The 26,486-nt window shown below is 43.6% G+C and overlaps 1 protein-coding gene and 1 non-coding gene across 7 annotated transcripts in view; both read left to right on the forward strand.

Moving 5' to 3' along the window:
• Window positions 1–26,486, forward strand: part of PRRC2B (proline rich coiled-coil 2B) — a 202,285-nt gene that overhangs the window by 130,877 nt on the left and 44,922 nt on the right. For 4 of the 6 annotated variants that reach the window (XM_073600503.1, XM_073600508.1, XM_073600504.1 and 1 more), the window contains 7 exons: window positions 5,177–5,358; window positions 15,414–15,526; window positions 15,707–15,830; window positions 16,000–16,076; window positions 18,284–18,472; window positions 18,932–19,120; window positions 22,051–22,137. In XM_073600503.1, coding sequence (XP_073456604.1) covers window positions 5,177–5,358; window positions 15,414–15,526; window positions 15,707–15,830; window positions 16,000–16,076; window positions 18,284–18,472; window positions 18,932–19,120; window positions 22,051–22,137 — 961 coding nt within the window. The remainder of the gene's footprint in view (window positions 1–5,176; window positions 5,359–15,413; window positions 15,527–15,706; window positions 15,831–15,999; window positions 16,077–18,283; window positions 18,473–18,931; window positions 19,121–22,050; window positions 22,138–26,486) is intronic. The other 2 variants (XM_073600505.1, XM_073600507.1) reach the window with 2 other exon arrangements.
• LOC141109144 (small nucleolar RNA SNORD62) lies at window positions 17,198–17,279 on the forward strand. Its single transcript, XR_012236154.1, has one exon. It is a non-coding gene; the product is annotated as a small nucleolar RNA SNORD62 (small nucleolar RNA).

The following is a 26,486-nucleotide window of genomic DNA, read 5'->3' on the forward strand; positions in this document are numbered from 1 at the left end:
GTTGTGGAGCTTGCTTATCAGTAAAATTTACAGCTAGGTGTTTTTTATTCAGCTTCATTCTTTTGCTGGCTTTACAGTGGCTGATTAGGAATTTGAATAAAAATAATTTTTCATACCGCCCTATCAACTTGAATGGTCTGTATTAAAGTATCACTAAAAGCAAAGCTTTTTTTCCCCATTTTGGATAGACTGAGGGAGGGATATAACCCGTCAGTTTTTTTTTTTTTTGCCATCTGTGTCCCACTGAGATTTCCCTTCACTTCCTATCCCATAGCCAAAACAGGAAATGAGAGGAAATCCATGCAAAGTGAGGGATTCCCAGTATGTCCCCATTGGAAGTTTTGCTCTCTATTCTTGTTACGATCGCAACTCAAAATTTGGGATTTTTTTACTTTCACTTTTGATAACAGTAAACAGGACTCCCTAATGGGAGGTAAAGACAGCAATACAGACTGACAGGTATTCTAATCCCTCTCAACTTGATTCAAAACTAAAAAAAAAAAACATTTTGCCTTTAGTAACACTTTAACATTGCATCTCTTGATGCAGAAGACTGTACTACTTTCAGTGGAAGCTTGTAAAACAATAAAGGTTGGGCAGTTAAAAGGTTAAATAAAGTAAAAGCAAAGGTTTCCTTCACTGAGAACTAAATGCCATTCCTGGATTGGTCACTGTGACAGTTTAGCAGTGATACCATATTTTTGTGGGGGGTTCTTTGTTAATCTAGATTTCATAAAGGTTGAGCTGCAAATCTCCAGTTGCAAGTTCTTTTGCTAACCAAGTGGAGGGAAAAGTTGTTTTTTTTTTTTTAAAACTTTTTTGCAATATACAAACATCTGCACTGCCTGTAGTTTGCAGATTGGCTACAGTGCACGCCTGCCTATTGTCATTGCAGGGACACAAGGAGGCTTTCACCTTTAAATTATAATGCGGCCCACAGGAGGATTGGACGCTACAAACAAAATACTAAAGTAAACAGCAGAGGGCGCCTATTAAGTGCAATATATAAGAAAAGACTTTATTCAAAAATCACAAGTGGCAACTTACAAGATGCGTAAAGATAAGAGCATGTAATCCACCCTGTGCGGTTTGTTCATCATCGGTATGTCTTCAGGAGCCAGGAAGCAGATGCCACTGTCAGGAGCTCTGTAGGACACCAGGCTCAGGCTTGGAAAAGGAACGGTTACTCTCTGAAACATTGACCCCCAGGTGTGACGTCACAATCCTGCACAGTCTATGCAGTCCTGGATCTCCGGTTTTGTTTCTAGTGTACTACACAGCTCCTGACAGCGGCATCCACTTTTTGGCTCCTGAAGACACACCGAGGCTAAACAAACCGCACAGGGTAGATAACCTGCTCTTTTCTTTATGCATCTTGTAAGTTGCCACTTGTGATTTTTAATAATCTTTTTTTCTTATATACTGCATGTATTCTGCGCCATCTGCTGTTTCCTTTATATATTGCAGAGGTTAGTTCAGTCCCATTGAGCAGCTGCCACGGATATCATTGGACCTATGGACCTTTTTAGTATAATACACCCCAACAGCACATTCACATACATGATTATGTTGTAGTTTAGCTGTATCCCTACCTGCACCATTTTTGATAATTCTCTGTACAAACAAAATACTGTAGGCCAGCCCAAAATAACTAATTCCACCACCATAATGCGTGTTTTTTTAGGAATTTTTTTTGCTGTAGGAGGGTAGATGCCAGTCTGTAACACAGTCCCCTTCCTTGTCTTCCATGGTCTCTGCTACAGTCACACAAGATGTTTGTGGCCCAATTGATCTGGATCCTGGCTGTCTTTGACCCTAGAGACTATAAAACATGCTCCTGCGCCTTCCCTTGCAGATTCTGTGGCTCCTTTGCCAGTGGCCTCTGAGCCATCGGTCACAGTAACTATATCTGATTTTCTGCAACCTCTACCTGAGAGATTATCCTTGAGGAGTAGCAATGTTCTGTTATTACTACAGAATTGAAAAAAAAAAACTGTTAGCTGCTTTGTGATACATGCCACTCTGAAACTGGAGAATCTGTATGCAGTCTCTAGATTTGAGTCCATTGGAGCCCCTGAAACTAAAAAAAATTTCGATTGCACCCACTTTTTTATGGTGATAGGAAGCACCCCAACATGCCTTGACCCCCCCCCAAAGCTTACTAGACTTGTTCTCATTCGGAAAGGATATTATCAAACAGTGGTTTACCCGCCATGTAAATTTCCGTGGCTCACCTTAACAAGGAAGCCACTTTGGTTGTAGAGGATGTTCCTGTGTTTAAGGACCCTACTGATAACGTCACATTCTTTAGGACTTGGTTCTCTCTGGTGGACCCTGCCCTTTGCCCTATTTTGGCATCAACATTAATTTGTCAAACCGTGGCATAATGGTCAAAAATCCCTTAAAGAGCTCTCTCCACTGATGCAGTAGATCCTTCACCAATAGAACATGTGGAGCAAATGGCATTACAGGGTTCCTCAACCTTTTGTACCTTGTAGGAACCCTTGGCAAAAAATTTGAGCTTTCAGGGAACCCCTAAAATATTCACATCTACAGCTCATGGAACATTGGTGTTATCAGCTGTTGAAATAGTATTAAATATTGGGATCAATATTAAAACGTACCTATTGTGAGACTTGTGCTTGCATTTTCTGCAGCAATGCTCAATTCTAGGTCCAAATTGAGATACGGTGTACAGGGGGGGAAAGGGAGAACAGCAGGGCACATTACAGTACCGATTTCCTTAACATGCAGAGTATGGCAGGGAAGCACCTGTGATCAGTCCTGTTCTGGCACGCTGTTCCCTGCCGGGCCCCTCTTGTCTATCCCAGGTGATAACACATACAAGCACCTAGGATGGAAAGGAGGGGAAGAGGGGCTGACAGGGAACAGTAGAAACTCCTTGCTTGTCTGCACCGCTCTGCATGTGGGAGATGCGATCTGCCCATCAGCTGCCTGTGACTGATGGGTAGATCGCCGTGGAACCCTGGCTGAGAAACCCTGAGCTAGAGCTTTAGACTTTGCTTTCATGGCCCTCTGGAAGCATCTTGGCTTATCTTCCATATCGTTCTTTTGGCATCGAACATACACAAAGTACAGGTTAGAGAGCTGGTCTGCTGACCCCGTGGCCAAGGAGCACCTGACACACATGGTCTTCGCATGACTACATTTCTTCAAATGTCACTGGAGGCAAGAGCACCCTCCCACCTCAGTGCAAACCGCCTAGGGAAAGCTCTGCAAAGTCTCCTCCTTTTTGTTTCTTTATTCCTGGAGTATGCATGTCTAGGCCTTTCGGACTTGGTTCCCTGGCCACCTGCAAAGTCTGAGGTGAAAAGCCTTCAGTATGAATGTGTGCTTCCAGTTTACAAAGTGTATAGACCTTTGGTAATCCTCGCAGAATCCTGGTTTGTTTGCTTTTCAGGTGCTAAGGTGCAGAGATTGATATTCCAGGGATTCAAACTGAGCCTTCACCTCCCACTTCCTCTTCTGCTTTTCACCTTCAGATTTCCTGTCTCACCGCACAGATTATCACACATACCTCTGCCCCTTTGGGGTCTCTTGGATTAAGGTGTCATTGCCTCATTTATAGTAGTAGAACAGTTTTAGGAGTTGTACCTCAACCTAATCACGGTTCTCATTTTCAAAGAGTATGTCTGTCTCTTTGGTTCTGTAAGTCCAAACATTTTACATGGTATCTACCAGATCAACAATGCCCTACTATCTAAAAACCAAATCGGGGAAACAATACTTCTTTAACAGAGCGAGGGTGCGTAGTCCACCGCACCATAGCCAATTTGTCTAAAACATAACCTTTATTGGGCTTGTATATAAAAAAGTGTGTATACAATATATGTAGTTCCACTAAAGGGAACACCTCGGGGGGGGGGGGGGGGACAAGAGAACCCACAGTGGTCACTTGTCTGTTGCAGGCAGCATGGTGCCCCTCGTTCTTTCAAATCGTTTTCACCAGATCTTCTAGTCTGTTCCAACCCCAGAGGGACTTCCTGCCTTCTGTGGTCAGTTATGAAGTGCACCCAGAGGTTTCTGTTTTTACAGCACTGTGACTTTCAGTCCTGTCCTGGCCTCTGTGTTGGCTCTAGTGCATTCTCATTACATCCCAATTGTGGGATAATTAGACAAACAGTCGTGGAAGAAAGTCAGTGGGGCTCTGTTTCACAACATTTGCTGTCTAAATGTATTAGTGATTTGGTTCGATCCTGAATCTTCAGTATTCGGGGTTGAATCCTCTCATCGTGTGCAGACATTCAAAACAGAATGTTCTTCTGCAGAAAAATCTTCAGTTTATCTGATTTTTGGATCCCTGTCCTTCAGTTGTGTAATCGCCTGCCTCTCAGCTGTTGCATGAGCGTTGTGGGTCTTGGCACTAAACACTGTTTCGGGACACGTTGACTGTGTTTCTGAGCATTTTGTATTCGCCTGAGGACCAGGGGTCTGATGGATCAAATTTCAGCTCTGAAGTCAGAGAATTCCTCCCTTTCCCCATTTTGGAAAATCCTGTCATCCAGTCTTTGGCCTGTGGAGCTGGGGAGAAAGCATGGGCACCCTGCTGCCACAGGGTGTGGACAGTTGGACAGTCAATGCTAATTGGTTACATCTGGATATAGGGGAGTGGTCTATAAACTCGAGTGCATCCCAGAACCAAGTGGAGGGCGCTGCAAACTCTCTGCTCTCCTGGTTCATCTGCATGATGAACACTCACCTCTCCAGGTGCCTCTCTGATGCAGTGTACAGCTTCCCATAGACATGAATGAGTGATCACTGCTGTACTCGGGTATATGGCAGTGCTGTTTTAAAGGAGAAGGGTGTATAGGCGAATACACAAGAGAGAAAACGTTCTATGTTTTTTGTGTATGCCCGCACGTTATACTCTTGCGACAGCACTGCAGTATATCCAGATACAGCAGTCTACAGCTGTTCATGTCTATGGAAGGCTGTTCTCTGCACCTGGGCTGCCCAGGCAGGGGAAAGACGCTGGTATTTACGTTGAATGTACTGAGCTGTACGCGTGCAAGAACTCTGATAGATAAAATTGTCATCAAGCTGATCTCTCTTCCATGTTAATCTACAAAAAAATGCAATAACTGTACATTCCAAAATTAGCTTTGTTTTCAGTGTAAGTTTGTTTACTTTTTTCTACGATTTCCTTCCCTTTCAGTCGCTGTTCTGAGGAGTCCTACACTCAAGAGAGCAGTCACCATCGCTATGGGTTGGAGAGATCTGCACAGTGTGACAATGGAGACCACTCGGTGAGAAAAACTGAAAGGGACTCCAGACCAACTGGGATTAAAGGAAATGAAAAATCAGAATCCATCTCTGGGTTTGATCTGAAATATGGAGGTAATCACGATGGACTGAATGCACTGCAACAGCTTCTGTTTCTACACCTTTAAGTCTAACCATTGACTCTGTACCAGGAAGAGTAACCGTGACCCCAAGATGGTAGATAGATTGCTGTGACTGAGCAGTGATAGAAGTGTACTGCCAAGAACCATACTCTACCAGCTTTGTGTGGCACTGAATAGAAAATTACCATTGTGGCACTTAATGCTGATGCAGCTTACCTGGACGTATCTGTTGCTGCTCCCATAATGCAGGGCCCAAATATTTGTTGATGACTATCTATTTTGGCTTCTTAGAATCAAACATTTCTGTGTGAAGTATTGCCAGTAGAAGGAAACCTACACTTTCCCCATACTAAGCGAAGTAAAAGGGGTTCACTTTATAGGAAAGTTGTGCATAAACCAGTGCCACTTGTACTTGTCTCGCATGGAGATCTACATTTGATAACTTGAGATGGATGTATGTATACACATGATATAAGATGATATACATTGGGGTTTTCTGCTATGTGATATTGGGACCATACTTTATAGTACTCCACAGTTTTCACCAGTAACCCTCCTTTTACTTACTGTAAACTCTCCCTGTATATGGGGATTCCCTACAAGTGACATCTGGTTTGCATTTCATTGGTTTATCATGACACCCACAACTTCATGTGTAGTACATCACTATTAGTTGCTTTTCCAATAATCTGGTTTTATCTTTGGAGATTGTATTGCATCAAGACACACCTACCCAGTGAAAACTATTCTGGATATTGCTGGAATAGCAAAGAATATACACCGATCAGCCATAACTTAATAACCTTTGACAACTTTCAAGAAATAGTATTGATCCGATGCATCATGAGCGAGATGCCTCCATCCCTAAATACAATAGAGGATACGGTACATTGGTTGCGGGACTTTACATGAGGCAACTCACAAGGTAAACGTATATTTATTACATGATAACCAGTTACATATTACAATAATTCAATAAAATTCCAAACATACACACAAGGGATAAGTTGATCCATAATAAATAAGATATGAAGTATAAATTCAGAATTGTCCCAATGTTGGCATCCATGATCTCGAATAGGTAAGAATACATGATGGCATAGTGTATGATGACCAAAAAGATTCTTGACATCCTAAAACGTGTTTTGTGGATCTAGTCCACTCCTCAGGAGTAGATGCAAGAGATTATCTAAAAAAGTATAGAAAAATGCCAGAATAATGTCATATAGTAAATAACTCCCAAAAAGAGGGGGGGGGGGTTAATTAATAAAAAAAAGTGATTTGATGTATCTATATTTTTTACAGATCAATACTGCCTATAGGCGCAATTATCAATCTTTTACATTCTTTTAATCTATTAATCACGAAACCTGGTCCACCCTTCGTTTGCCTTGTGGTTTGGTTGGGTCACTCCGCCACAGTCCCCGGGATAGACATTCCCCCTGCATCCCTCGCTCCATGGCTGCTGGGTTTATTTTTTTGAGCTGACCTGTAAGTAATAAGGCTATATGCCCAACCCAATCGCCTTTTTTTTTGCCCTCTCCCCTCTTTTTGGAAGTTATCTATTCGCTATATGACATTTTTCTGGCATTCATCTATACTTTTTTATATAATTTCTTGCATCTATTCCTGAAACGTGCCAAGTTTTAGGATGTCCAGAATCTTTTTGGTCATCAATCACTATGCCATCATGTATTCTTGCCTATCCGAGAACAACATGGATGCCAATATTGGGAGAGTTATGAATTTATACTTTTATATCATCTTTATTATGGATCAGCTTTTGATTTTGTGTATGTTTGGAATTTCATTGAATTATTGTAATATGTAACTTGTTATCACGTATTAAATATACAGTTGTTTACCTTGTGGGGTTGCCCCATGTAAAAGTCCCACTACCAATGTATCCTCTATTGTTTTAACAGCTTTCAGGGCTGTTGGGGTGGCAAAAAACTTTGCTGCATACACCTCCAAAGATTTTTTTTTTCTTTGCATTTCTAGTGACTTAAAGTTGTTCTGCCATATGTATGTTTCTAGTTGACATTATTTTTTCATTGTGCAAAATTTATAATTTTTGTAATGTGGATGTGATCACCTTTTATTAGCATTAATCAGAGGTGGGGTGAGATACCACTAATGGTTTATTTCTATTTGGAAGGTACATCTTGCTGGGTTATTTGAGTTTCTACTATATATATATATATATATATATATATATATATATATATATATATATATATATCTATATCACTACTAACAGTTTTCTTTTGACTAGGATGGTTTTGCATGACTGTTTTGCACAAACACAAGGCCCGGGGGCTGAATCCGGCCCTCCAGGCCATTTCATATGGCCCTCACACCTCTCCTGCAGCTGCGGCATCCCCCTCCACTCTGCCCCCACCTTGTCCCAGCAGTCGGGAGCATAGAGGAGGACAGAACACCTCCACCAGATCCTTCACTTCTCCGTGCAGCCGCAGGACCCCTTCATCTCCGCCTCCCCTGGTCTCAGCATTCAGCAGACTCTAGCAGCTGACTCCAGCCCTTCTCTGGTCCCCCTACAGACCCTGCAGTTTCTGCCCTGGGAGACTCTTGACTCCTGATGGTGGGGTGCTCTGGATATCTAGCATCTAGTCTCATTCATATATTCGTATATATATATATATATACCACTACTAACAGTTTTCTTTTGACTAGGATGGTTTTGCAAAGCTCCTTTCAGACATAATTTTCAAGCTATACTTACCAGGACGCAGTGGTGTAACTAGAACCTTCTGAGCCCCGGTGCAAGAAACCATGAAGGGGCCCTTTCCTCCGAGCCTGGTGGTGGAACTCCAGGGCCTGGTTGCAAGTATGAATCCTGTAGTTCCACCACTGGTATTGGTAGTTTTTATTTATTTTTTTTGTAGTTTTTTATTTTTATTTCTTTTTACAATATTTTTTAAATATTTTTCTCGAATCGTCTTCCAGGGCAGCATCCGAGAGATAGGCTCCTCCTCCCTAAAACAGGAAACACATTAGTCCACCATTATAAATTTCACACTCTTACCTGTGTGCCTCAGTTGTTTGTGTTTCCTCCGGACCCACAGGAGCTGCAAGAACGTTTGTTATTTTATTTTCACCTGTCTCTGTGCTTGTTGCAGGAGACCCCCTGCCAGCATCCCATACAGCCCAAGGGGCTTTGGGAGGGCGAGCAGGCGCAGCACTGGGCAACATTGCTCAAAGCCTGAGATTTCGCCCCTACTGAGGGGTCTGCAATCATCCCCCCAGGCTGCAGGAGGACTCTGTCATCCCCACCCCATGCCGCTGTTAGGCCTGTGTATGCTTCCGCAAGCACCCCCCTCTGGCTTTCCGCAGAATCTGGAGCCCGCCAGGGGGGATGGATACATGCATAGATGGGCGCCCCCCCCCCCCCCCGCCGCCGCCGCCGCCGACAACCTCAGCAGCAGAGGGTCTAGCAGGGAGGGTTTTGCACCTTCTAAATTAGGTCCCTGGTGGCTGCGGCTGTCCCCCCAAACGAATCCACCGCTCTCCGGGCGGCGCAGCAGCGTCCTCACCGCCACAGGCCGCTACAGGAAGTCGGGGGTGTACCAAGATGGCGCCGAGGAAGTTCCGCTTCCGGGTTGGCGGCCATTTTCCCGTAGTCTATCTACTGCGGAGATAGAGCAGGGACACCTAGGGGCGGGAAGTTTAAAAAAAAAAAAAAAAAAAGAGAAAGAAAACAGAATACAAATAGCAAATTTGTTCAATGCTACCCTTCACTACCAGCACAGTTACTCTACAATACAGCGGCATGTGCAGGTGTGTCCACCAACCTGCACGGGGTCAGCCGGGGGCGGGGCCGGAGCTTATGCAGGAAGCAGATAAAAAGGCCTCTAAGCAGAGGATCCTGGTGGCTGATCATGTCTGACGCTTCCCCACCCTGCCCTGCAGATCCTGCAAATCAGGACAGCTCCAAGGTAAGCCAGAATATTCTTGAATTATCTCTGTCTTAACCTCTTTACTGCCTATCTACAGGCAGTTCCTTTGACCACCTAAACTCACGGGGTTTTTTTGTTCTCTATGCTCGCTTGCAGGCAAAGACCCCTGAGGAAAGGAAGGCTAAAGGCAAAACATGTGCCTCATGCAGCCACAGGCTTTCCCCAGATTGGAAAAAGCCCCTGTGTCAGAAATGCTTAGACAAAATGGTGGCAAAAGAATCACAGGGATTTTTGAAAGACCTGCTCAATTCTTTTAAGAAAGAAATTCAGAGCACCATGGCACCACTACGCTCAGCTATAGAGAAATTAGAAACGCCAGCAAGTGTCGCTCAGGCCAGTATCCCATCTACCAGCGGCAGAGAAAAAGCTTTTCATCCCCGCCACAATCAAACGCAGATACCCGTTTGCGGAAGCAGACACCAAAACCTGGGCTAAATGCCCCAAGGTGGATGCCTCTCTGGCAAAAATCACGAACAAATCGGACTTGGCTTTTGATGACGCAGGTACCCTCAGCGACCCCATGGACAAGAAAATAGAAGCTCTCCTGAAAAGGGCATGGGAAGCAGGGGCGGCAAACCTAAATCCGGCTATTGCTTCCACCTGCACAGCCCGAACCTTGCTAATCTGGCTAACCCAGCTGCAAGATCTATTGGAGAACGACACACCCAGGGAGGAACTAATTAAAACCATCCCCACACTAACTAGAGCGGCAGCTTTCTTGGCAGATGCTTCAGCAGAAACTGTCAGAATATCCTCTAGGACCACGGCACTACTAAACTCGGCCCGCAGAGCCCTGTGGTTAAAATCCTGGGGGGGGGATGCACCTTCCAAGAACCGTTTATGTGGCATACCATTCACTGGAGACCTACTGTTTGGTCCCGAACTAGAAACAGTCCTGGATAGGACTGCAGCAAAAAATAAGGGGTTCCCTCAAACCAAGAAGAGACAAGGGAAGGCGCCCTTTCGGCATTTCAAGAAATTCAATAAGCCAGGGGCAAAAAAGCACTGGGGTCAACAAAACAAGAAAGGCAAAGGTGAATTCATCCTCAAGCCTAATACCCAAAAGAACAAAAAACAATGACTGCCTTCAGGTGGGGGGCAGATTGGCGGCTTTCTCCCACCAATGGGAGGAGATAACAGAAAACAAATTCATACTGCGCACCATAGCGGACGGTTACGCAATAGAATTCTCCAACCGCCCCACAACCAAATACTTAGCGACCATGCTACCCAAGGACAGCAATCAAGCAAAGGTGTTTCTAGAATCCCTACAGAAACTATTAGATCAGAAGGTGATTTGTCACGTTCCCCAAGAGGAGGAACAAAAGGGCTTCTACTCACACATCTTCGCAAAAAGAAAACCATCAGGCAAACTAAGGCTGATACTAAACCTCAAACCACTCAACCGAGGAATAAGATACAAGAGATTCAGAATGGAATCTATCTATTCAATCAGGAACATCCTACCGCAGGAGACATTCATGGCAACACTAGACTTACAGGATGCCTACCTACATGTCCCCATAAGGAAGGATCACCAAAAGTTTCTAAGGTTCGCAATCCAGGGGCCAGCAGCTACGCTGCACCTACAGTACACAGCTCTCCCCTTCGGAATCTCCTCAGCTCCAAGAATATTCTCAAAAATAATGGCGGAAGCGCTAAAAGGTCTAAGACAGGAGGGTATTGGAATAATACCATACTTAGACGACCTCCTGTTCTTTGCGGACTCAGCAGCAATCCTAGAAAACAACCTGCGCAAGAGTATGATCCATCTGCAAAACCTGGGATGGTTAATAAACGCAGAGAAATCGCAAATGATCCCAAGCCAGAGAGTAGTGTACCTGGGATACGTGCTGGACTCCAGACTGTCAAAAATTTTCCTAACAAAGGAAAAAGACGTAAAAATGACACAAGCAATTACGTCCCTGCTAAGGAACCATTCCACAACGATCAGGCACGGAATGTCCGTACTAGGACTGATGACGTCTTCCATTCCAGCCATCACCTGGGCACAAATTCACATGCGACCCTTACAGAACTACATTCTGTCCCAATGGGATGGCAGGCAAGCATCCCTAGAAAAATCCATTCCCGTCCCCGCCACAGTCAAACAAACACTCTACTGGTGGCTCAACCCACTTCGGGTCATCGAGGGGCGCAGATGGGCTCAAGTCAATCCAGTCAGCATCACCACCGATGCAAGCGCCCTAGGATGGGGAGCCCACATGGAAGGGCGGTTCTCGCAAGGGAAATGGACACCCAAATGGGCACAAGCCTCCTCAAACTTGAGAGCTGAAAGCTGTGGGGGAAGCGCTAAAAACCTTCAAGCCAGCATTACAGGGGAAGGATGTAAAGATACAATCAGACAACGCAGCGACAGTCGCATACCTAAACAGACAAGGGGGCACAAAATCCCAAAAACTGATGAGACTGACACAATCTATCCTACTGTGGATAGAAGTGAATATAAGATCGATATCCGGTATTCATCTAAAAGGAACAGACAATACAGTGGCAGATTTCCTGAGCCGGAAAACGATAAAACACACGGAATGGTCGCTAAACCAAACAACCTTCACTCAAATCACCCAGAAGTGGGGAATACCCGAAGTAGACCTATTTGCTTCCAGGGCGAACGCAAAATCTCCGATATTTTTCTCCCTGGACCCTACAGATGGCAACAGCGGGGTGGATGCTTTCAACCAAAACTGGAAATGGCATCTGTGCTATGCATTCCCTCCAACTGCCATAATCCCAAAAGTAATCCAAAAAATCAAGGCAGAGAAAACAACAGTGATACTAATAGCACCACACTGGCCCCAGAGAGCATGGTTCAGTCATTTAAAAAATCTCAGCATACAACCTCAGCTGACACTGACGGACCGCCTGGATCTACTGTCACAAGGCCCAGTCAACCATCCGAACCACAAAATCTTGAAGCTCTCGGCTTGGTTACTGAGAGGGTAAAACTCCAGAACAAAGGCCTGTCAGACAGAGTAATCAACACCATCTTAAACAGCAGAAAGCCGGTAACGAGAGCCATCTATGAGAAAATAAGGAAAAAATTTGCTTCTTGGTACGAAGACAGACCAATCTCCAACGGTGGGATAATTCCAATAGTTTTGGACTTCCTACAAGATGGTGCAGACAAAAACATATCACCAAGTACCCTGAAAGTACAGGTTGCAGCACTTTCCTCGGTCATGGATACTAGACTAGCGGAAGACCCGCTGATAAGACGATTCCTCATAGCTCTTAAAAGATCCAAACCAGCCAAATTGTACAAAACTCCCACCTGGGACATGGGCACAGTACTTAAGGGCTTTCTTTCCCCTCCGTTTGAACCTATCGAGGACAGCTCAGACAAAAACCTCACGTTAAAAACTGCGCTCCTTCTGGCCTTAGTATCCGCCAGAAGAGTGAGTGAGATCCAAGCTCTATCTTCAATAGAACCATACTGTCTAATACATCTGGACAAGATAATTCTCTCTCCAGATCCGGCCTTTCTACCCAAGGTCTCTTCTACATTTCACAGAACCCAAAACATCGTCATACCCTCACTTCCAACAACCATGGATAGTAGGAAAAGAAACATTTACAGCAAACTTGATGTAAGGAACACGCTCATAGCGTATCTCGAAAGAACAAAAGAATGGCGTAGAACGACCTCCCTCTTCATCCTCTATGCAGGAATCAACAGAGGGAAACAAGCTTCAAAAAGCACCATCAGCAGATGGATAAGGATGGCCATACAGATTACCTATAAGGCACAGAATCTCACTCCACCTAGTGAAATCAGAGCGCACTCAACTAGAGCCTGGGCAACCTCGGCCGCAGAGAAAGCAGGGGCAACTCCGGAGCAGATCTGCAGGGCAGCGACATGGTCGAGCTTCAGTACTTTCGCTAAGCACTACCGCATAGACCAGCTGTCTGACCAAGACCAAGCATTTGGTCGTAAAGTGCTCCAGTCTCTAACCCCACCCTAGTAAGTATTGCTTGATATATCCTCTCGGATGCTGCCCTGGAAGACGATTCGAGAAAACAGAGTTAGGTACCTGGTAACTCTTTTTCTAAGAAGTCTTCCAGGGCAGCACTAGTTCCCACCCTTGAAACAACAAAAACCAGGTACAGAGGGGGAGCTTGCAGCTTACAGGGAATTCCTTCGGTGCTTTAACATAACTGAGGCACACAGGTAAGAGTGTGAAATTTATAATGGTGGACTAATGTGTTTCCTGTTTTAGGGAGGAGGAGCCTATCTCTCGGATGCTGCCCTGGAAGACTTCTTAGAAAAAGAGTTACCAGGTACCTAACTCTGTTTTTCGGAGCCCCGTTGGGTGGCTTTGGTGAAATATCAAGCATCTAAACAGACCTCTGATGTTCCACCTTTGAGACAGAGAAAGGAGACAGAAGACAGAGGACACAGCCCTCAATCTCCTTCTTTGCGGCCCCAGCTACACAGAATTCACATAGGGGAAAAAAGAAAAACTAGCAATTGCGCGTCTTCATACACCTTGAAAATAAAACAAGGGAAGAAAGTCCTCTCATGCTGGGAATAGTCACACTGATCTTGTCCATTCATAAACTGAAGCATAGTAAACAGTTTACTATGCCACAATTATAAATGGACAGACTCCGTGATCAGTACAGATCACTGACTCTCCATTCAGAAAAAGAAGGGGCCAGTAAATTACTTGGGATGGTGTGGGGGGGTGATACTGGACTATGCAGCGCTCTTTGGGGCAAGAGAGGGGCCGGCCGAGTACATGGGTGGGGAATGTGAGACTGAATAGCAGCCAGTGCAGAAGGGCATGGAGTTTTGCTACCCACCGCCATCCTCCAGCCACCCGGGCGCTGGTACTGCCATCTTCATGCGTACAGGGGAGCAGCATGGGATAGGGTCGCAATTGTGACCCCTGTAGCTTCGCGCCTGCCAGTAAGTTTGGATGACTTTACTCATTAACCCTTGGTTGCATGCCCTATTTTCAGGTTTTAATTGGTTTTTAACAATTTTGTGTGGTTTAAGTGGTTAGGCTAGCCATACATGTTCAATTCTCTGGTACGATTTTCCTTTCGATTTACCATATAATATGAGGTCAAGACTAAACCACATTCAATTGTATCAGTGCATTGATTATCAGTGCAGACCCATCAGGGATGCCCACCTGTGATCACCAGAGATGCCAAATGGTGCCTATCAATAATGCCTGCCAGTGCCTCCCCATCAGTGCTGCCTATCAACCCCCATCATTGCTGCATATTTTTGCCACCCCATCAGTACCCATCAGTGAAGGAGAAAACTTACTTATTTACAAAATTTTATAACAAAAGAAAAACTTTTTTTTTCTTAAATTTTCGGTCTTTTTTTTATTTAGCAGAAAATAAAAACCCAGTGGTGATCAAATGCCACCAAAAGAAAGCTCTATTTGTGGGAACAAAATGATAAAAAACTTGTTTGTGTACAGTATTGCATTACCGCGCAATTGTCATTTAAAATGTGATTGCGCGGAAAGCTGAAAATTGGCCTGGGCAGGAAGGGGGAAGTGCCCTGTATAAGTGGTTACGGTAAATCTAGAGAAACATTGTACAAGAAAATTAAACCTGTATGGCCAGCTTTACTCTAGGTTATCATTCAAATAAAGCTTCAATGTGTTATTTGTCTAATTATGATATATATGTATTTTATGGTTGGGAAAGAGACACCTGAAGCTCTTTATACTGTAGATGTAATAATTCATTAGTTTTGTTTAGGAGACAAGGTGTTCCCTATTTTAACACCACTCTTGCCCCATGTAAGCCATTTGTCACTTAGGCACTGGGAGATGCATTTTGAAGAGGCAGAGAAAGTTTTGCACTCCCCTCAATTCTTGGGCGTGCTATGGTTTCCCAAATGGACTGGCAGCATATTGGGGTTGGGACAATAAGACAGGAAATACTGTCCAATTGGGGCTCCTCCTTTATAGTGAACCTGTTTCTTTACGTACCATAGGCAAAGTGCAGGGTCCTTTTTAAATTCTAGTATCTATCCTTTTCTGGATTCAGATGGATTCAAGTCTCACTGGCTGTTTTCCAGATTCTGTTATTGAGGAGGAAGCTGACATGGGAGGAGAGGCTTACTCAGACATGAACAGCAAATCCCGTCGTGTTCTAGATAAAGATCGAAGAAAAAAGGATCAAGTCGTTCAGGTCAGTCCTCTGTTCTGTTATAATTTTGTTATTAAAAGCCCTTAGTAACCATGCTCTATTCCAAACTGTATAGAACGTTTTGGCTAAAGGCTTTCAGCTTGCCTACAGTATCAGTAAACTAAGAAAGTTTGCATGATAGTGTTTGTTCAGTTGACTTTTAACACCCATTTCTCTTTATAGGTGCCCAGTAAGAGTACCAGCATACAGTCCAGAGTGCCACCTCGCTTTGCCAAAAAGCAGAACAGCATGTGCATAGATCAGGCAGATGTTACAGGCAAAGAGATCTGGGAGAACAATGGCCAAGGTATATTTCCTGACAACATTTCTACGAATATTGCTTAGCTAAAACTCAGTAATTTTGTAGTTTATTGATGTTTGTCAAACAGCATGCATGACCAACTTCTCAGACATACCCACACGTGAACATCCCCATAGTCCTTTGTGCAGCTTTAATGTCTACTCCTTGTTTTCAGCAATCTCTGTTCAGTCAGGCAGTGATACCTGGAGCAAGCCTGGAAGTGTTTTCAGTACAGAGTCTTCATCCACTGAGGTAAGTTCTATTTCTCCTGCTTTCATTGGTGAAGGGAAAGTGATTTTTATTGTCAGCATTTTGAGCTGTTATTGCTGATTCTCTGACGATATTTGTGTCCACATTTTATAAATGATTGCTCTTCCATAGTCTAGCAACTGAAGGCAGAAGCCATTTAGTTTAGAATTAAAGCCTATGCTTACCTGCAAAAAAAAAAAAAAAAGCCTAAAGGACAATTTGGCTGTCCTAATTTACATATAAAATTACAAACTGTATATATTTATTTTTAATTTAACACACATTAATGAGATCGCCTTTAGATTTATTAGCAACTATGCCATGCAAGGGCCAACCTGATTGATACAAAGTATTGGGTAGTTTAGATCTGTCCTCATATTACATAGTTTTGGTAAATCTAAAGGGGATTGTACAATTCGTTTTGTAAAGCATGGTGTGAGCTTTAAACTGATCTTTTTGCAAGTATATCTAGGACACGTGTCAAACACAAGGCCCGGGGGCTGAATCCGGCCCTCCAGGCCATTTCATATGGCCCTCACACCTCTCCTGCAGCTGCGGCATCCCCCTCCACTCTGCCCCCACCTTGTCCCAGCAGTCGGGAGCATAGAGGAGGACAGAACACCTCCACCAGATCCTTCACTTCTCCGTGCAGCCGCAGGACCCCTTCATCTCCGCCTCCCCTGTTCTCAGCATTCAGCAGACTCTAGCAGCTGACTCCAGCCCTTCTCTGGTCCTCCTCCAGACCCTGCAGTTTCTGCTTTCTAGCTCTGCCCCCAGCGTCTACCTGGCAGCAGCACAAGGCAAGGAGGGGTGCACTGTGATGTAAGGGATGGTGGGAGACTCCTGATGGTGGGGTGCTCTGGATATCTAGCATCTAGTCTCATATATATATATATATATATATATATATATATATATATATATATATATATATATATATATATATATATATATATATATATATATATATATATATATATATATATATATATACACAACCGGCCTTTGAGGGCAGCCATAATGCTGATGCAGCCCACCCCTGATCTAGGAAAATGCTTCTTAAGATCACTTTGCTTAGTTGACCAATGTTGTGTCTGGTTTCAATACACTTCAGTGCATTCTATTCTCTGTGATGTTCCAATAGATCCTGCTGACCACTCTGTTATGTACTCGGGAGGGAGATGAGGATATTCTTACACTGAGAGACTTGGCTTTGCCAAAGATTACTAATTTAATTTAAAGAAGAAGTTTGAGAGGAGAGAATACATTCTTTTATGATAAAGTCTGGATCCGCCTCATGCCCATTCTGTATTCAGTGCACATGTGTAGGTGGTTGATGAGTTCAGTTAGGCCTTGTACACACAAATGTGAACAGCAAATGTTTACAGAAGCTTGCAGTAGTTTTTATTTGGTAAAGTAGTTTAATATATTCTCACAGAGGTGCTTATTACATGTAATGGAAAGTGTGATGCCATTTAGCAATCTGCAGCTTGCGTTAACTGCCTTTGCAGTTGGCTCAGACCTTCACTGATCACCTCCCAGATTAGTGCTGATTCTACTATACGACCTATAATGGAGATGCATTCTGTGCTTTAAGTTAAAAAAAAAAAAAAAAAACTTCTGTGTGACAGGATCACCCCTTATAGCTCTCTGCTCTTTCTCATCACAGGGCAGATTGATAGCAACAGAAGCCATTGGCTCTTGTTGCTGTCAATCAAATTCTGTAATGAGGGAGTGGGGCTGAGACTTGCTGTCTGTGTCAATAGATGCAGACAGGGTGTCTCAGGAGCGAGCATGCACAAGTACCCCCATAGAAAGCTTTCTGTGGGGGCACTTGGGGTGGGAAGGAGCCTGGGGTGCCGACGGGAGACCCCAGAAGGGAAGGATCTGTGCTGCTCTGTGCAAAACTATTGCACAGAGAAAGTATGCCATGTTTGTGGTTTTATTTTTTTTTTAATTTTAAGGTTTACAATCGCTTTAATAACCCTTATTAATAGTTTCCTTATAGGCAGAGTAGTGACGTGAATTGATTTGTTTATTTTTAACACGCTGCTAAAATCTTCACATAGGTTTGCCATCTGTAGGGACCATGTTTAATTAGAATTAGTCTTCCAACTGTCAGCTATATTTTTACCCTATTGAATAAAATGTCACTGGTACAGTATGTAGTCTTCAGTGTGCTTTTCATTCTGGAATTCTGGGATCCTCAGGGGTTCAAAGGCAGCCAGGGTGACAGCGGGATTGATCTCAGTGCTGAGTCAAGGGAGTCGTCTGCCACATCTTCACAACGGAGCTCTCCCTATGGGACCATGAAACCCGAAGAAATGAATGGGACAGTCATGGTGGAGGCTAAGACCGATTGCCCCAAGGAGCAGGGGCAGAAGCAGTCGGACAAGAAGGTGAGGCTCAGATTCTTGTGCACATTAATCCATATTGAGATTTGATTCTCTTGCCTTCTAAATATTTTACACCGTAGAATGCAGATTTGGCATTTGCTTTCCTTGTATTTCCAATGCCTTTAAAGATGTTTATGGTTTAGGTATCTTGTGGGCATAGATTTAATTGATAAACTGCAGTTTGCTGTATACATGTGTGCAAATGTAGCATGTAGTATAAAGCTGGCAAAGAAATAAACAGATTTTATTTCTTGGAAGACATATGATTGCTTCCTATAGTGGACATTGTAAAACACACTATTAACATTGCACAGTATGTACCTGACAAGGAAATGGAATGCTTTGTGTGTTCTTTACTATACATTGTCAAATGGATGCAGTATATTGCAGAAATATAGACACATTAGACATCCTGAGCTTGCAAGGATAAATTGTAACTGAAGCTCTATTGTTGTTTTCCAGGAGTCTGATTCTGGCCTAAACAAGGAACACAAGCCCGGTCCTATTGGCAATGAGCGCTCTCTAAAGAACAGGAAGGGATCAGAGGGGACAGAGCGTCTTGAAGGAAATGTCCCACCTGTTAATGGTGTGGAGATTCATGTGGATTCCGGCCTTCCTGTACCCCCAATTGAGTTTGGAGTAAACGCTAAGGTAAGCATTGCTTCTCTTTGCCTCTGATGCTATCATCAGAGTGAAAATACAGATTTGTTCAAATCTGCATTGTGTAACGTTTACATGCCTTTCAGTGGTAGTTTGACTAAAAGATTTGTATTAAATGGAGTCTGTGAACTGACATTCACTTTAGGCCTGGGTTCACACATATGTGCACACAGATATTGCATGTGATTCACACCCGCATTGCTGTGCCGATCACATGCAATGTCTGTGCAATGAAAATTCAGCCATATAGTTGTATGGCTGAACTCGCATTGGATTCGCACAAAAAGGGGTGTGCAGGAACCTTTTTTTTTTTTTTTTTTTTTTTTTTTTCCCCCCCTGCACTGGAATCGAATCGCATGGGTATCCGATTCCTGTCTGAGTTCACAGTTCACATTGTGGTCTGTGAACCGATCTGGGGTGTCATTAACTTGGTATTGACACCCGCAGCGGTTCACAGAGAATGGCACTGGAATCAGGCTGGTTCCCGCATCGCATATGTCTGAACCTGGGCCAAAGCTCTAGGCAGACAGATAAGTATGCAGCTGAAATATGTACATGAACTGTTGAATGTTTGTGCACGTGTGTGTGTGTGTGTGTGTGTGTGTGTGTGTGTGTGTGTGTATATATATATATATATATATATATATATATATATATATACATATACATATACATACATACATACATACGTACACACATATATTTATTTGGTTTAAATGATGAGGGAAATGTCTGATTGCCTTGACCCTGATAAAGTAGACCTAGACTCTAAGGCTGCCACAAACCAGAAATGTGTACATTCACTTTGGGCTCTTTCAGACAGATGGTAAAGCTTTCTGAAAAGCGCCCTGTGGTGGATTGCTTTTCAGAGGGCAATACAACAGCAGCTGACAGGCATTCAGGAGGTGCTACTGCTGCGTCTTGAGGCTTGTTGTGTTTTTTTGTTTTTTTATTGCTGAACAGCAATTTTACATTTTGGACCATGACGCAACTTCAAGCCAAGCATTTGGCTCGCGGTTGCTGTGAGACCCAATTACTCTCAGTGGGCAAGTTTGACAGGTGGTGCCGCCTATCGTACTCCGCAGCCTGAGGAAAAATTGCCATCTTCAGCACATGTACAGCCCTATCGGGCTGTAATGTTAGAATTTCAGTGGGTGGCAGGGGAGCAGTAAAAACAGTTGCACTCCCCGGCTGCCAATCTGAAAGAGACCTTTGTGTTGATGTGAAATTTTTATACATACTGTATTTTTATTTGGCTTGAATGGCAATGCATTACAAATTCAGAATGCAAAACATTGTGTATCTGTGTTGGTGCATTTTTCATTTGCTTATGCATTACAATGTGCCCTACTTATGAGTAAATGCTAAAATTATCATTCTTTTGTAATAAATTACTGGGGCATTATGGAGGGGAGGTGCAATCAAGGGATCGTAAACCCAAAACACACCTGAAGTCTAAACAAGCCCAGTCAGGTCAGTGGCTCCAAACCATTTAGAAAAATCTTTTTGTGACAATAATGTAAAAGAATTGGATCAACGACACTTAGTCACAAGTAACCACCTGCCTTTCAGACAAATTTTGGAAGCTTGCTGTCGGCATGTGTTTATAGTGTAATGGTTAATCTCTGCTCAGTTGTCTTATCTGGTCTCTGTGCTTACAAAACTGCACAAAGTAGTTGTTTTATAACCTCAAAATTCATGTTTATTTTATGCAACCTAAAAATAGGTCCCAGTAGGTCCTTTCCTTATTATGATTATAGGTTCTCTGGCATTATAGTCAAAATATAAAGCTGCATTCTTTTTGGTTTCTGCCCAGGGTTTTGCTTTATAAATATACTGATGATTTTTTTGGTCAACATTAACACTATTCTAATTTCTTTATGCTGGATTATGCATGGCATTTCAGTAGTGCACACATCAGGAAAATTAGGCCATAGGGATCAGGGAACGCAGGGTTTTATAGAAGGTTTGCTGTGGCGCTAAGGAGGAAAAAGCTTAATGTAGCAATCTCCCTCCTGTTTTATCAGGAAGGCAGAGGACTGGCTAGACTGTGATCAGAAAGTGCAGGAAATCTGTTTTAGTTTTTATGTATTTTTCAGGTTTATCCTCACAATTAAAGATTTTTCTGCAGATTGTTGCATGTGCTACCACCCATGAGACCAACATTGTATATTGTTAGATTTTAGGTTTGCTTAAAGCCCCTTCCACATGGGGTGGTCTCCGTTGGAGTCTGCCTGCTCAGCGGGGAATCTGTCCGTTTATCCCCGTTGAACAGACGGTTGGCTGGGCCATGTCCGCTCCACTTATGCAGATTGGACACAGACACAGCCCGCTCTCCTCTATGGGTGGTGGGATGTAAATGGACCGACTGTCCGTTTACACCCGAATGCCATCTTAATCGATCTGCCACACGGATGAGGGAACGTCCCCGTCCGTCTGTTTTTAGCAGATAGGATCGGATGTTGACACCTTCTGCTCCATAGAGAAGACTGAATCGTCCGCCTGAAAAACTGACAGGTGGACCCGATCGGTCCGCTTGTGTAAAAGGGGCCTTAATCTTCTCGCCTGTAAAAATCTGACTCTGCAGCACTCTCGGTTTCAGGTTTTATGATCTAGAATCAAAATGGGGTGCTGACAACAGACACTTTTGACAAAGACCTGTAAGGTTTTGTTGACATCTGCACTGAGTGTGCAGGCCTGCTGGGGGTTATGTGACCAGGCCATGATTTTTACAGCGGATTATCATTCTACCTTTTTTTCTTCTACTTTGCTTCCCGATTCCCTGGTTAGTTGATAGTAGCCTACCTAGCATAGAAGAACGTTGACTTCATAGCAACCAGACTATACAGGTTACTTGATGTTACTGTAATGCAGTAATCCAGAAAGTAGATATGAAAGTCTTATTTGTTTTGCTTCTGCAGGATGCAGACTACTCTTTACCCCCTGGGGCTGCTCCAGGTCAAGCTGCCAACACAGTTACTAAACTTCAGGACGCACTTGCGAGCAAGGTAAATTGAATTTGGAGAGTTCTGCATGTGATGTCAGCTCCCAGATGGAAAACCCTTAACATTAAATATCTTGCCTACACCCTGTCCCATCTCCTCAATATAGTTGCTAACAAAGAGGCTGAAGAACATGGCATGCCCACTATGATAGTTAAGTTTTTTTTGTCCCTTGATGAGAAACAGGGTTCTTTCTCCTTCATTGAGGAACACAGGAAGTCTTTGGGTTATACTGCCAGGATTGGATGCTGGCAAACAATAAAACTTTAGGCCAGCCCAGGATAACCTCTTCTACTACCAGCATACCTCAGTTTTTTTTTTTACTAGTGTCCTCAACGGGTTGAATGTATTTGACTCAGGATTTGCTGTGTTGAAGCACCTTTTTTCTACGACTGTATTTCTTCTTTGAACAAGACTTTTCTTTAGTGATGTGGGGGGTGGCTGGGTCCACTGTTCCTTCTGTTGAGGTGTTTACCAAGACAGTCATTCAAGACTTTATGGCCCCTATTTGCTGACTGATCTGAGTCCTCAAGCATGTCCTCACACCTTCTCTTGCAGATTCTATATCTGATTTGCCTTGTGTTTTAGGGGCTTCTGAGACATTGGCCACAGAGAAATTCTCATTCTAAGTTGTTCTAATTCACGATCTTACCCCTGAGGAGTTGCGGTCTTCTGCAGTTACTTCCAAATTAGACTGTTTCAGCTCTTTTTTGATGCAATACATGCACCATTCTAAAACTACTGCCTTTGATTGCTGAAAAAAAACTTTCCTTTTTTGCCCCTGCTTTTTCAACTATTTCTCTGTGGAGAATAGAAGGTTCCAGAGTGGTTGGCTGTCACCAAGTGCTTCTTTGGCATGTAATGGTTTATTGACCGTTTTGCACAGAAGTGGTCCTTTCCCGCTGTGTATTAGACCATCTCCCTTTTTAACAATAAGCTAACTATACTGTTGGAGGATGGCGATTTTCAGGGAGGCATCAGATGAGCAGTTTAAGCTCTGTCCTCTTGCGACTCTGGCCCTTCACCCAACCGTGGCTTGGACTTTACTTTGTGAAACCATGCCTGATTGGTCAAAATCCTTTAACAGATCTTAAGAAGGCTATACATGGATCGGAACTGGCCAAATTTAGATCTATCGAATGACTTCTCACCAACAGGACTATTGGAGAATTTCAGTTCGTTCAGCACTGCAGTGCTGATCATGGTTTTCTGACAGCAGGGAGGCTGAGAAGTCTCCTCGCTGTCAGAATAGAATGGCACAGTGGTGAGGCTTCTTGCATCCACACCAGATATCTGGATGGAGGAACCAGTTCAGTTTTTTTTTTTTTTTTTTTTTATGTTTAGTCAGCTGGCTGAGCAAGAAAAAACTGACCAATGTTAAGGGCAGCTTAACCACTGCTGCCTTTCATCTCTTGCTTGTTATACATGGCTGCAGTGTTAAACCTCAGTATATTAATGGTTTTCTGGAAACAACAACTCATCTGTTTTACTGCGTCTCATGTTGGTACATATGAGTAGAACACTTTAGCCAAAGTACTGGACTGCCGAAACTGCAAGAAGTGTTTGATCCACGTGGCCTTTGGGACTATATTAAATAAGGACTTTTCTGACTTGCTCTTAATAATAATATCAGGGATCCTACTGTGGTGGCAAGCACACTAATCTTACTCAACAGAGAAGCCTAAGCAACAGACTACAAAGTATTCCTTGGCATGAAGGTGCACATACACTTTTTAGGAGGGGGGTCACTTGGTATCCTTTGCATGTGCTTGGACACCTTGCATTTCAGACACTTGAATGCAGAGGGTGGTATCCAAGGGCCACATATTAGTTTCCCTCCTTGCCCCCTTCTTGGTTTCTCACCTCCAACTTTCCTTTGCATCTGCATGTGTTGTGAGATCTCCAAGTGTTCTTGCGTCTCCTTGATCATGGTATCATTGCCCCAATTCCTTTTTGCAGGATGGATTTTAGGGGTTTCGGTTCACCTTTCTCAAACCCAAAAAGGCCATCTGCCCCTTCTTGGATTTCAAAGCTCTGGATGTCTTCATGAGTTTCCTGTCCTCGCCAGGAAGATTTCCTGTATTTTGTGGCAAATAAGGATGCTTACATTCATGTCCCAGCACATCAGTGATTCCAGTGCTTTGCTGTGGGCCCCCTGCACTACCAGTTTGCGGGACTATTCTTTGGCCTCCTGTGTGCACCTTGGATGTTAACCAAGGTGCTGTCTATTAGCCATGCCGAGCTCTTGTGGCATCCTCATTGTGTGAGATTTAGACCACTTCCTGGTGAGCCTAGGCTCTGTTGCACGATGTGTCTTTAACTGTGTGGATGTTAGAGTGGTTCAGATCGATGCTGAACCTTCAGAAATAATAGCTGAACCCAGCTCATTATTTGACATATCTGGGTCTAGCCCTGGACACAGCTCAGACCAGACTTTACTGTACACTAGAGATATTTAAGAATCTCTCCTGTTCTAGTCATCAGAAATTTTAACTGTCCAGTCTAGGAATTGTTTGACTGTGTACCTGTCTGCTTTTGAATGAGAGTCCCATGCCTGATGGTAGACTCTCACAAAGCGATTTTTTTGTTTGCCCAGTTTCACTTCAGACCAATTCGCTTGTCGCTGATCAGGTTTTCCCTGGTTTGGAGGCTCAGAAATCCTACTTATGAGTCAGAAGTCCTTTCTATCCTTCTTCTGGAAGATTCACATGATGGATGCCCGCCTGTTGGGCTGGGGAGGAGAACTGGGTACCCCATCGGTTCAGGGCACTTGATTGTCTTAGTCTCATCTCCAGATCAGCGTCCTTACTTGTCTTTTAAACTTCAAGCGGTTTGGCTGTCTCTGTAGAGTTGGAAATCCTGATTCAGGGTCATCTGATCTGGACAGACAATGTTACATGGTAGTGTACATCAATCAGCGGTGTGGAACTGGAAGACTTAATGAAACAAGAGAAGTAGATTGAATCTAGTCCTGGGCAGAGCTTCAGATTTTACCCTTATTCACCTTGTATGTTCCAGGCATAGACAACAGGCAAGACAGATAATCTTAGCTAGTAGCTCTTGGACACTTGAGTCTAGCTCTGCGTCCGGAGGCATTCTAGGACCTGTGTTGCAGGTGAGGGATGATGGATGCATACCTCCTGGACGCCAGGTTTAACAACAAATTGGACTGGATACTTTGGCAGAAGCAGTGGGATGCTTAGTACACTTTGTACATCCTGATCTATGCTTTTTCTTCCCTGAGACCTCTTGTTTCACAGATTCACTGATCACATTTTGGTGATCATTATCACTCCAGACTGCCCCAGGCAAATGTGGTACACCAGCCCTTGTACAACTCCTGGCAGATGCTCATGGACTCTGCCAGTTTGTGCAGGATTCTCTAGCCCAAGAACCTATTCACCATTCTGCTTCACAGTCACTGGGTTTATTGTCATGGCAGTTTAAGCCCATTTTATGAGTGACAAGAGTGTCTAAGAGTATATGATTCCTAAAATCTGAGAAATCTGCCTCCCACATGGTCTGTCATCAGAGATGAAAGGCATATATTATTTGCTGTGCTTGTCTGTTCTCCTGTGACTGTGGGATCTGATTTTCGTTCTCGCAGTGCTTTAGCAACCACCATTTGAACCCATAGCAGACACACTCTGTCACCCACAAGGTTTTTTTTTTTTTTTTTTTTTTGTAGCGATCACCTCTGTAAGACAAGTTTCTAAATTAGCGGCCTTATTCTGCAGGGAACACTTTTCTGCTTTTGCATAGGAACAAGTTGAGGCGCAGGACTGACTTCTGGCCTAAGTTGGTTTCCCTTTAACCAAGACCTAGTTCTTTCATCCCTCTGTCTGCCTCCAGTTCGTCATCAGCACATTTCCCTCCATTGTCTGGATGTGGTTCAGGCTTTTCATGTTTCTCTTAGGTAATCGATCTTCCTGAAAGAAGCAATGGCTTTTTGTCATCTCGGTGGCACCCCAAAGGGTTCCTCTGGCTTTTCATTCCACCATCTCTAGGTGTCTTAGGCAGACCCTCATCCGAGCCTGTGGTCTCGATGAACAGCTTGCAACCATTCCTGTCAAGGTGCACTTACTAGATCTTTGAGTGCTTCCTGGATTTTCAGCATTGAGCAACTGTTTTCCAGATTTGCAAGCCTGCCAACCTAGTTATCTGTGCACACATTTTCCAAGTTCTACCAGGTAAATGTTCAGGCTAGCTTCAGGTGAAGGGTCCTTCAGACAGCTCATTAAGCTGCAGGCTGTCCCCAGCTTCTGTGAAAGCGATTGATTATACACCATAGGGAACAAATTCGCATTTTCTGCTTAAGGTGAAATCTTCAGTGACCAAAGTTTATAACAGAAAAC

This window comes from Aquarana catesbeiana, linkage group LG09 (assembly GCF_042186555.1).
Source record: "Aquarana catesbeiana isolate 2022-GZ linkage group LG09, ASM4218655v1, whole genome shotgun sequence".
In the NCBI taxonomy this organism is placed as follows: domain Eukaryota; kingdom Metazoa; phylum Chordata; class Amphibia; order Anura; family Ranidae; genus Aquarana; species Aquarana catesbeiana.